The sequence below is a fragment of the Zophobas morio genome, unplaced genomic scaffold (assembly GCF_036711695.1).
Source record: "Zophobas morio isolate AGI-343-1 ecotype UQ-CSIRO unplaced genomic scaffold, CSIRO_AGI_Zmor_V1 ptg000007l, whole genome shotgun sequence".
Lineage (NCBI taxonomy): Eukaryota > Metazoa > Arthropoda > Insecta > Coleoptera > Tenebrionidae > Zophobas > Zophobas morio.
Genome location: NW_026972112.1, coordinates 8869717 through 8882744, shown reverse-complemented (window position 1 = coordinate 8882744; position 13028 = coordinate 8869717). Strand labels below are relative to the sequence as shown.

At 30.9% G+C, this 13028-nt stretch overlaps 1 protein-coding gene across 1 annotated transcript in view; it reads left to right on the top strand.

The window, feature by feature from the left end:
- LOC135124429 (S phase cyclin A-associated protein in the endoplasmic reticulum) overlaps positions 1–11512 on the top strand; it is a 98698-nt gene extending 87186 nt beyond the window's left edge. Inside the window, exons 11-12 of the mRNA XM_064049482.1 lie at positions 10910–11080; positions 11170–11512. Of these exons, the coding sequence (XP_063905552.1) occupies positions 10910–11080; positions 11170–11247 (249 nt within the window). The 3' untranslated portion in view covers positions 11248–11512. The remainder of the gene's footprint in view (positions 1–10909; positions 11081–11169) is intronic.
- Positions 11513–13028: the final 1516 nt, after the last annotated feature.

The window sequence follows — 13028 nt, the reverse complement described above, 5'->3', positions numbered from 1 at the left end:
TTGAATTGATTTTAAAAAATCTGGAGGACCCCTTGTGTCTTGTTTTTAAAGTAATTTGAAAGTATCTCGGAGACCACTTGTGTTTTGTTTTTGAAGTAGTTTAAAAGAATCTCGGGAACCCCATCTCTTTTGTTTTTTAAGTAGTTTAAAAGAATTTCAGGGATCCCTTATCATGTTTTTGAAGTAATTTAAAAGAATCTCGGGGATTCCTTGTCTTGTTTTTGAAGAAGTACTTAGTTTGAAATAATCTCGAAGTCTCGCTGTTTTTGAAGTAATTGGAAAGAATCTTGGAGATCTTTCTGTATATTGTTCTTGAGGCAATTTATTAGAATCTTGAGAAGCCCTTGTGTCTCGTTTTTAAAGTACTTTGAAAGGATCTTGGGGACCTTTTGTGTATCTTGTTTTTTAAGTAATTTCGGTAACCACTTGTGTTTTGTTTTTGAAATATTAGTTTGAAAGAATCTCGGGGATTCCTTGTATTTTTTTTTTTTTTGAAGTGGTTTGAAAGGATCAAGGGGACCCTTTGTGGTTCTTGTTTTTGAAGTAATTTGAAAGAATCTCAGAAACCCCTTATATTTTGTTTGTTTTTGAAATAGTTTGAAAGTATCTCAGGGATCCTTTGTGTATCTTGTTTTTGAAGTAATTTCGGGAACCACTTGTGTTTTGTTTTTGAAGTATTAGTTTGAAAGAATCTCGGTAATTCCTTGTATTTTTTTTTTTTTGAAGTGGTTTGAAAGGATCTCGGCAACCTAGTGTTTTTTGTTTTTTAATAGTTTAAAAGGATATCGGGAATCACTTGTAATGTTTTTGAAGTAATTTAAACCAATTTCGGGAATCACATGTGTTTTGTTTTTGAAGTATTAGTTTGAAAGAATTTCGGGGATTCCTTGTATATATGTTTTTTTGAAGTGATTTGAAAGGATCTCGGGAACCCCGTGTCTTTTGTTTTTTAATAGTTTAAAAGAATCTCAGGGATCCGTTGTAATGTTTTTGAAGTACCATCTGGAGGCCCCTTGTGTTTTGTTGGTGAAGTAGTTTGAAAGGATCTCGGGGTCTCTTTGTAGGTCTTGTTTTTGAAATAATTTGAAAGTATCTCGGGAACCACTTGTGTTGTGTTTTTGAAGTAGTTTGAAAGAATCTCGGGGATTCCTTGTATTTTTTTAAGTTATTTGAAAGAATCTCGTGGATTCCTTGTCATGTTTTTGACGTAATTTAAAAGAATCTGGGGGACACCGTTTGTCTTATTTTTTAAGTAATTTGAAAGTATCTCGGGGATCACTTGTGTTTAGGTTTTGAAGTAATTTGAAAGAATCTCGGAAACCCCTTATATTTTGTTTGTGAAGTAGTTTAAAAGGTTCTCGGGGACCCTTTGTGGGTTTTGTTTTCGAAGTAATTTCGGGAGCCCAACATATTATGTTTTTTAAGTACTTAGTTTAAAAGAATCTCGGGGATCCCTTGTGTTTTGTTTTTAAAGTATTTTGAAAGCATCTCGGAGACCACTTGTGTTTTGTTTTTGAAGTTATTTGAAAGAATCTGGAGGTCCCCTTGTGTTTTGTTTATGAAGTAGTTTGAAAAAATCTCGCGGACCCTTTGTGGGCCTTGTTTTTGAAGTAATTTTGGGAACCCCATGTCTTATGTTTTTTAAGTACTTAGTTTAAAAGAATCTCGGGGATCCCTTGTCTTTTGTTTTTGAAGTTATTTGAAAGAATCTCGGGAATCACTTCTCTTATGTTTTTTAGGTAGTTTAAACGGATCTAGAGGATCCCTTATCAAGTTTTTGAAGTAATTTAAAAGAATCTCGGGGATTCCTTGTCTTGTTTTTGAAGTATTTAGTTTGAAATAATCTCGAAGTCTCGCTGTTTTTGAAGTAATTGGAAAGAATCTTGGAGATCTTTCTGTATATTGTTCTTGAAGCAATTTATTAGAATCTTGAGAAGCCCTTGTTTGTCGTTTTTAAACTACTTTGAAAGATTCTCGGAAACCCCTTATATTTTGTTTGTTTTTGAAATAGTTTGAAAGAATCTCGGGGATTCCTTGTATTTTTTTTAAGTATTTTAAAAGGATAACGGGAATCGCTTGTAATGTTTTTGCAGTAATTTAAACCAATTTCGGGAATCACATGTGTTTTGTTTTTGAAGTATTAATTTGAAAGAATTTCGGGGATTCCTTGTATATATAAGTAAAGTACTTTGAAACAATCTCGGAAACCCCTTATATATTGTTTTTGAAATAGTTTGAAAGGATCTTGGGGACCCTTTGTGTATCTTGTTTTTTAAGTAATTTCGGGAACCACTTGTGTTTTGTTTTTGAAGATTAGTTTGAAAGAATCTCGAGGATTCCTTGTATTTTTCTTTTTAAAGTGGTTTGAAAGGATCTCGTAGACCCCGGTTTTTTGTTTTTCAATATTTTAAAAAAATCTCGGAATCTCTTGTAATGTTTTTGAAGTAATTTAAAAGAATCTGGGCGAGCCCTTACGTCTTTTTTTTTAAGTAATTTGAAAGAATCTCGGAAACCCCTTGCATTTTGTTTTTAAAGTTATTCGAAAGAATCTGGAGGTCCTCTTGTGTTTTGTTTGTTGAAGTAGTTTGAAAGGATCTCGGGGACCCTTTGTGGGTCTTGTTTTTGAAGTAATTTCGGGAACCCCATGTCTTATGTTTTTTAAGTACTTAGTCTAAAAGAATCACGGGGATCCCTTGTGTTTTGTTTTTGAAGTAGTTTGAAAGAATCTCGGTGATTCGTTGTATTTTTTTTTTTTTTAGTTATTTGAAAGAATCTCGGAAATCACTTCTCTTTTGTTTTTTAGGCAGTTTAAACGAATCTAGAGGATCCCTTGTCATGTTTTTGAAGTATTTTAAAAGAATCTGGGGGACTCCTTGTGTTTTGTTTTTGAAGTGGTTTAAAAGAATCTTGGATATCCCTGTAATGCATTTGAAGTAATTTTTAAAAATCTCATGAATCCCTTGAGTCTTGCTTTTGAAATACTTTGAAAGAATCTCGGGAATCTTTCTAACTCTAAAATGTTCTAAATTCGCTAATATATAGCTTAAATCTAAAAATTATGGGTCAAATCTGAGAAATTTCTCAGCATTTTCGTTTTCGTAGGTTGGAAAAATGCTGGAAGTAACATGTTCTGAAATCCTAACCACGTAGGTCAGAGATAAAACATTAAAACCTAGAAGTTGCAACTTTTCGTATTCTGAGACAATTTCGGCACGTGGTGGTGTCTAATAGACCACTACTACGTTATCAGACATAAATTACTTTAATGATAAAGGTTATTGTATCAAGCAAGGCCCACGACCCTAATTTCAGTTCTCACTCAAAAGAATGGAATAATTTAATTAGAACATTCATTGTTTTTTCATTTGTTAATATGAATTTCAAACAATTCATTCCTAAGCCGTGGATAAAATTTTATAACACGTGAATTAATACCTTATTAGCATACTCGTATAGTTACACAACTCGGTTAACGCCTCGTTTTGAGCCAACTTGTCATTCATAGATAATAATGCATTTATTCCAGCTTTAATGTAAATAAATATGACCGCGCATAAAATTTCGCAACGAAACGATTCATTTTTTTCTGGTACATACCTATGTCATTTAATTTTACAAATCGGACAATGCAATTGTCTACATATTGTATATTCTGCGAACATCGTTTCTAAGGCGTTTGTTAACTGTTTCCTTTCGACGAAAATAATCTTCGAAACTACTGGACCGATTGTTGTCAAATTTTAGATGTATGTTAGGAATATCATGTAGAAGACTTGTTTATGAACCCGCCTTGATTTTTAATCACAATTATTTTACGAAAATGGCGCAATATTTGTCGCCTGTTTCATGTAACCGATGTCTCGCACATAAGGAGACTAATAGATCGGATGATCTGACGGTAATTTTGGAGAATATCGCCCTAAAGAAATCGTTAGTACACAGGAAGACTGAATCTGAAGATCTACTTTTTTATACTCTCGGAGTTATGAAACATCGAAAAAAGAGAAAGTAAAAATGTAAAAAATATCACTCGAAACTAGCAAAATGTAACGATTAAATGGTAATTAACATTAATTCTGGCAATTCATGTGCCTAACGATGTTTTCTTGATAAAATTACTTACTTCCGAAAACTACTTGGTTCAAGTAACAGTATTCACGTGAATCGTAGATTCGAACGGAATAATTTCAGTTAAAAAATGAATAACAAACACAATGAAGTTTGGAGAAACTAAAGCAACAAATCATAATAAAATTTAGCAAATTTACCGTGTTTTTCGACCAAAACAAAACTTTTCCGAATTTTCGCCACCCGTTTTCGACTTTGTCCCCCTGTGAGCGTTAACCACGCCAACACCGAAGAATCGAAGATGAAGAAGAGAAACGACATCAATCTGGCTTGTGGTGTTTTTCGCGGCATGGCAGCTTCGATGGCGCCCGCGCTATCTTAATGACGGCGGCCGGCGAGACCGAAACGCCGCAGGAATGCAGAGATGCTTTCTGGGCCAATTGCACCCACGGATTATAAAAAAAAAACTTACGAGAGGGAAAATGGGGATACGGTTTTGTTGTGCCTAGTTTTACGCTGGTTGGAATGTTGTCGGTAAGACACAACACGGTAATAATGGGCGCAACGAAACGAACGCACGAACGACTGTTTAAAGTTTTCTTATCTTCAAACATTCACAAATTTTTTAAATCAGTATTGGTGTATGTTGCTAAAATTTGAGACAAATCTGTTAACTTGTTTGTTAAATTATTTGTAAAGTTCGTTTTTTTTAAGATAATCCCTATAAGTTAGAAGGATCATTTTGATCAGTTGCTGCGCTTGTTACAGTAGTTATACAACACATTTGTAACATAAAGACTTTTAAATTTCCTGATAATGCTAATTTAGTTAGCGAAACACGTCTGCATTGTAATATGCTAACTCGATTAGTGAAACACGCCGACGTTTTGTGTCAAATTTAGTGTTTTTGGGGTGTTGATTATTATTTCATATATAATTAAAAATGGAGATGGACTACCATATAAATAACAGACAGATAATGCACGTTCCTAGAAAGATTTATTTTTTATTAACAATATTTTTAGGTTTCGTTATTAACTTATTACATTAACGGCAACTGAAGTTTAATTCCCAATAATTCCGGATTCCTAAAACGGTACCGTGTAAAACAGACTAGCTGTAGCCAATAAGGAAGTAAGTATTTTAAAATTTTCGTTGCTTTTCATAAAAAAAAAATGTGACCGTTACCACAAGTAATGACTATCGATTGTCTGTAATTGTTAACTTGTAAACTTACGTGTGAATGTCATTAAGTCAACGCACTGTCATTGATAGTCACTACTGTATTTTCTGTATACAACCCTTATTCCCAATCTTATCCATTGATAAGGAAGCATAAAAACATGAAATTAATATCTACGGTATTAAACTCTCGTTTTCGTCTGTCTGTCTGTCAGTCTGCCGTCTCCCCGAATTTTTATTAAACAGATAATCTTCGAAACTACTGGACCGATTGTTGTCAAATTTTATATGTGTATTAGAAATATCGTGTAGATGATAAAACGCTAACTAAAATAAACATCCTCAACATCTACAAAAGTTACATTAGTAAATATTATTTCAATTTTATGCAGTAAGACAATCTTTTACATATGCTTTTTGAATCCATGTTCAGTTTTTACTCTAGAATCCAGACTTTTGGAAAAGACTCAAAATTCCATTAACATTTTGCAATTTAACTTTGAAACTGCAAAACCGAACGCCCTGAAATCGCAAACGTTTTAAGGTTATCATAATCATGATACATCGTTACTCTAAATTTATTCATTCATCCCCTTCCCAAAAAATTACGTTTTCGCAAAATTTTACCGAATAAATTCTCTCTGAAATATGTAAAATATGCATTATGATTATATAATTGTGGTTTATCAATGCACTAACATAGATAGATTTAAGAATTACTTATGGTAACTCAAAAAAAATTATAAATGAGGCAATTCATTGTATTGATTAAAATTAAGAACGAGTCACTCCATTTTCCCGAAAAGGCACGTGCTTATAAGATTTTTTTTAATTTACAATATTATCGTTATATGTATATACCAATTTTAGCTCGAATTTTGAAAAAAAAATATGTCATTTTCCAAAATTTACAAAAAAATTTACCTTATTAAAAAAAATGAAATAAGATACAATTAGTGATATGTAATTGCTTCATTATAAAATTAGATCAAGTATTTCTTCATTTGAAAAAATTCAACCCTACCTAACGATTGAAAAATCTTTTTTCCCAATGAACGGTAGTTTACATATCTTTATTTTAACCTATAAAACTTATCAGAAAAAAATAAAAATCAAGCGCTATAATTTTTTGAAAAATGTGGATTTTTTACCTGTAACCAATTTTTTGTTTTTTCAATTTTTTAATTTTTCGATTCTTCAATTTTTCGAATTGCAGTGTTTCAATTTTGCAATTTCTCGATATTTCAAGTTTTCATTTTGCGATTTTCGATTTTTCAGTGTCTCAGTTTTTAATTTTTCGATTTTTCAATTTCTCTTTTCAATTTTGCAAGTTCTTGATTTCCAGTTTCTAAATTTGTCAAGGTTTTTAATTTTTAGTTTTTCGTATTTTCATTTTTGATATTTCAATTTTACAGTTTTGCAATATTTCCATTTTTCATATTCATATGGTTGAAAAATGGAAAGATTAAAAATTGAGAAACTTTAAAAATCGAAAAATTACAAATCACTGAACTGAAGTTAAAATAAAAAAATGAATCGGAAATTGGAAAGAAGAAAAAACGAATCGAATAAAAAAATTAGAAACCCAAAAATCGTAAAATCGCAAAATTATAGAATCGTCAAAATTGTAAAATCGAAAAACTGTAACAGTGAAAAATCTAAATATTCTAAAATCCTAAAATTGAAAACGTGAATTTTTTAAAGTAGAAAACTAGAAAATTTGCAAATCAAAAATTGAGGAAATGATAAATTAAAAAATTTAAAATTGAAAAATCGAAAAATTAAAAATTTTAAAGTTGAAAAATTCATAAGCTGAAAATGTTCACAATGAAAAAAGAAAAATTATTAAATCAGAACACTGAAAAACTGAAAAATTGCAAAATTACAAATCGAATAATTGAAGAAACGAAAAATTGGAAAAATTGTGAAGTCGGAACATTGAAAAACTAAAAAATGGAAAAAATAAAGAAAATAAAAAACCCAAACGAAAAATTGAAACATCGAAAAATCGAGAAACTTAAAAAATTAAAAAATAATCGAAAAATTAGAAAGAAGAAAAAACGAATCGAATCAAAAAATTGAAAACTCAAAAATTGTAAAACCGCAAAATTATAGAATCGTCAAAATTGTAAAATCGAAAAACTGTAACATTGAAAAATCTAAATATGTATTCTAAAATCCTAAAATTGAAAAAGTGAATTTTTTTAAAGTAGAAAACTAGAAACTTTGCAAATCAAAAATTGAGGAAATGATAAATTAAAAAAAATTAAATTGAAAAATCGAAAAATTAAAAATTTGAAAGTTGAAAAATTCAAAAACTGAAAATTATGAAAAAAGAAAAATTATAAAATCAGAACACCGAATAACTGAAAAATTGCAAAATCTAAAAAATGAAAATTCGAAGAGCTACATATTGGAAAATTGAGGTAGCAAAAAAAATGAGAAATTGAAAAATTACAAATCGAATAATTGAAGAAACGAAAAATTGAAAAAACTGTAAAGTCGGAACTCGGAACATTGAAAAACTAAAAAATGGAAAAAATAAAGAAAATAAAAAACCCAAACGAAAAATTGAAACGTCGAAAAAGTTGGAAAATAGAAAAATTGAAACATCGAAAAATCGAGAAACTTAAAAATTAAAAAATAATCGAAAAATTAGGAAGAAGAAAAAACGAATCGAATCAAAAAATTGTAAAATCGAGAAATTAAAAAATTAAATGTCGAGAAATTAAAAATCGAACTACATACTCTGAAATCCTAAAATTGGAAAGTGAAATTTTTTTAAACTGCAATACTAGAAGAATTGCGAATCAAAAATTGAAGAAACGAAGAATTGAAAAATCTAAATTTGATAAATCGAAAAAATATAGGTAAATTATAAAATCACAACATTGAAAAACTGGAAAATTGGAATGTGAAAACTCGAAGAGCTATATATCGGAAAATTGAGGAAGCAAAAAAAAGGAAAAATTCTAAAATTACAAATCGAATAATTGAAGAAACGAAAAATTGAAAAAATTGTAGAATCGGTACATTGAAAAACTGAAAAATGGAAAAAATAAACAACCGAAACGAAAAATTGTCAGAATATTTAAAAAAAAACAAGGAAATAAAAATCAAAACGAAAAATTGAAAACCCGGGAAATTTTAAATCGAAAAATTGAGAACCTCAAAAGTCGGATAGTTGAAAAACTAAAAATCGAGGAACTTAGAAATAAAAAAAATCATCGAAAAATTGGAAAGAAGAAAAAACGAATCGAATAAAAAAATTGGAAACCCAAAAATTGTAAAATCGCACAATTATAGAACCATCAAAATTGTAAAATCGAAAAATTGTAACACTGAATAATCGAAAAATTGAAAAATTGAATATGTATCGATGAGTTGAAAAATTAAAAATGGAAATATTCTAAAATCCTAAAATTGAAAAAGTGATTTTTTTAATCAAGAAAACGAAAAATTGCAGATCAAAAATTGAAGAAACGAAAAATTAAACATTCTAAAATTGAAAAATTGAAAATTTTCACAATGAAAAAGAGAAAAATTATAAAATCAGAACATTGAAAAACTGAAAAATTGCAAAATCTATAAATTGAAACATCCGGAAGCTGGAAAATCGAAAAACTGAAAAAATTTAAAAATGAAAACTCGAACAGTCGAAAAATTGAAAAATCAAAAAAATTCAAATTATCACATGAAAAAAAGAAAAATTTAAAAATAAAATTATACACAACTGAATCGAAAAATTGCAAATGAAATCGAAAAATTGAAGAGATGAAAAATTGAAAAATTTTAAAATGAAAACTAGAATGGTTACATGTCGCAAAATTGAAGAAACAAAAGAAAATTGAAAATTTGAAAAAATGGTAAATCGAAAAATTTAAAATAGAATTGGAAGAAACCAAAAAATTATAAAATCGGAACATTGAAAAATGGAAAAATTGTAAAAATAAAAAAAATAAAAAACCGAAAATTGAAAACCCAAAAATTGTAAAATTCCAAATTTAGAATCGTCAAAATTGTAAAATCGAAAAAAATTGAAAAATTAAATATGGAGAAATTGAAAAACTTTAAATTGAAATAGGTATTCTGAAATCCTAAAATTGAAAAATATTTTTTTTTAACTAGAAAACTGGAACAATTGCAAATCACAAAATTGAAATAATCTAAAAACTGAAAAATTTAAAATATAAAGAAAATAAAAAATTGAAACGAAAAATTGAAACATTGAAAAGCTGGAAAATTAAGCAACTGGAAAGTTTAAAAATGAAAACTCGAAGAGCTATATCGTAAAATTGAGGCCACAAAAAATAAAAATCGTAAAATCGGAACATTGAAAAATTGAGGAATTGTAAAAATAAAGAAAATAAAAAATCGAAACGAAAAATTGCAATTCGAAAATTTGAAAAACTGAAAAATTCAAGTCCAAAAAAGCTGCAGCAGTATTAATTACACCACTGCTTTTAAGTTTATAGAAGTTATCAGAAAATAAAAAACGCAAAAATGTTTATAAGTTTTCAAAAAGGGAAGTTCTCTCCAATAACCTTCGCCCCGTTTTTTGACTTCCCTCTCGTTCATTGTGCTCTGGGCCGCCTCGGAACCACACCACTCCCTCCGATGTCGTTGGTCACGATCACGATCGGTAATCGAGATCATTTCCACCGATACTGCGGGAGTAGCAGACGACGGTGATAGTTTTCGACCATCAGGGTCTGGCTTTATGATTAAATTACGGCACGCGATACACCGTTTTGTTGCGCATTATATTTTACGGCAGCCATTGGTATTATGGAGGTTTTAAAGCCGGTGGCACTGGATCGACGCAAATGTTAAATTAATTTCTAATTTATATGGAAATTAAAGGGCGATGAGGCTTTATTGAAACAACAAAAAGGCATGTTGGAAATTATTGCCAGGGATTATTTTGTTATGGTCATGTTATTGGTGATGATCGAAAAAAAATAGAGCACACAAAGTGCACGTAATAAAAGTTGAAAGGGGTAAATTATTTGCTGTTTTTGAGGAATTAGCGTTAATTTGTGGCGTTTAATGTGCTATCGGCGGTGGATTATGTTTGTTGGAAGCTATAATTTGGGATTAAACCATTGATGTTGATTTTACCTTTTTAAAATATTGAATAATGTATCTACAATTTCTGCTCAACTGTATTATTATAACACGTACCTACCTATTGTCTCTAATGACAGGTAGATACATAGAACACTCATGTTTTTGGTTACTAAACTAAATTCTTGGAGTATTTATTTCCATGATTTTGTTTCCTCTTTTTTTTTGTGAATTACAACTTTTGTTTAATTTATTCGCGATCGCCGAACTTTCCTTCTCCCAGAATTCCTTTGTTCTTATCAAGTTTCTCCTCGCTGAAATTTGAATTTCTTCTTCTAATTAAGTGTTTGATAATTATAAAGTTACGAATACTTCCATTCTGATTTAAATTGCCTTTAAGGAGTTCTCTTTGTCAATATTTGTTCAACTTCTTGAAATATATTTTATCACCGAACCCTTGCACAATTTCATTAGTAGTGCTTTATAACTCCAACAAAGCCATCTTACCTCACACCCTCATAAGGCATAATTTGCAAGTTAATCTCCTTGCGATTTGTTTTACAAAACAGCTATGTAGAAAGAACATTTTCAGATGTTGCTAGTGAGCGGCCAACCCCCTTCGGTCCTTCAGCAGCTCTGCTCTCTGCCTTTCCCCTATTTCTCGGTGGAGACGCTTTCAAATGTACTTTACCCAACCTTGTTAGCTTGCTGTGTTGGAAACGAGCACACCACAGCGATACTGAAGCAGGAGCTATCTTACAACGTGAGTAAAATAATTTTTTAATTATTAGGTATACGTAGTCGAATCCAGAGGCTGTTTTATGAAAAATTTCTCCTAAACATCTCTTCCAGATTCTAGAGGATTTTCGGAAGTCGGGATCGGGTCAGCAGCACCGGTTGGTCAAACTTCTGGACAGAACCCGCCCTTAAACCTTCGTGCAATTTATTTTTAAGGCCGATTCCATTAGTCACTAGAAATAATAAACTAACTAGCCCTTCCAGGGCGCACTAATATTTTTCCATTATGTGTCTAACAGTGTACTGATTGACTTAATGCACTTTAAAACAGTTAGCTTGGCTTCATTTAGTTTCGATGTGATTGTATTTTTGAGATTATGATGTGATCGTGGTAAATATTATATTTTTAGGTAATCATGTAGCTTTTCTATAATATAATAACGATGAAAGAAGTGAATGAGTGGATTTCATTGATGCCGAATAATCAATAGCCGCTTCCCTCGAGATCCTAACGTCTTCGGACTTTCCCCTTGAGAAGTGTCGTTGTTGTGGGGAGGGCGCCCCATGCTCTTAGTGCTAAGTGCTCGTGTTAATCTAAAGCTCCCACTGTCCTACGCCGTTTTTCCGAGCCCGAACGTCGGTTATGCCTCTATGAAATATTTTGGGAGTGGACGGACGGTGTCGTGATTCTAAATTATACAACCACATTCCGGGCTCCTATCGATTTTTTTTTTAATGTGACCAAAAGTTTTGCTTGAGTTTTAGGTTCGTAATGTAACCCTGACAAGCTTGCTGTTATTACTTGAATTAATATTCAAGTTTAGCATTATTGACTGAAAAGAGATTTAGGGTCACCACTGTTTGGAATCCCTTATTTGAATGCTATAGAGAAAAGTTTCTCTGAAACATGTTACTTAATCAAGACACAATTCTAGAATTAACAGCTATTTCCTGACGTTGTATGCTTAAAAACAAACTAAATTTGAGTTAAATAATTATTAACTGGAAATTATAGAATAATAGCAAAACCTCAATAACTACCTACACTGAAGGAAATGTAAGTCTAACCTCACTTTTTACTTCTTTGCTATTACCACGGTGGAACAAATCCACTAAACATGATCAAGTTTCCAAAATTGCCAAAACATGTAGTATCGACTTAAATTTGAAAACGAATTTAACTGATCTAACCCTTCCCAATCCTGAAATAGGTGGTTTTAATTTCCTGCAAAATTGAGTAATTCAAGCTCAAGTCATGGGTTTTCCTGAAAGTCGTGTTACTATAAGGAAAAGAACGTCCCTACGGATTTGGTGGAATTGTCCAATTCGTAGGGGAGTTCATGGTTCGACCGATTAGGAAAGCTGAAACATTTTTTGCACCCTTCTTTATTATTTGGTTCCCTTTGCTGCTAATGCTGTCAAAAAGATAATTTCCCTAATCGTTTTTTTGCAATTTCTTGTACACATAATTGTTTAATTATTATCTAGATAACAACTTATTTTTTTTGTGTTTGTTTATAAATTATTTTCAGGCAAATATTTAATTCTCTAAGTGACAGTGTGGACGTATTTCAGGTAAGTAGATGTGTGTGATATTTTTCCCAACGCAGTTAATTGTCGTAAACTGAATTAATTATTTCTGTTTACCAGAATTGTCTTGAAAAATTCTCTGTTGTTGCTATTCTTGAAGCTAATTTTATGTATTAAAATTATTGTGTGAGAATGGTAGAGGAAATCAGGAAGTCGCACGTTAACAACATTAATTAATTACATCTCGTCGCTGATGACTTGTCATATTCAACTTGTTGGAAAATTGTTAAAAAAGACCTGATGTTTCCCTACAGAATGCAGGTGCTTCAAGAACTTAAACCAGCTCGGTGTATCATTTTTTACTGATGAAACTTGGTTTCATCTATCAGAGTACATAAACTCGCAAAATACGAGGATGTGGAGTATTTTGATATGACTAATAA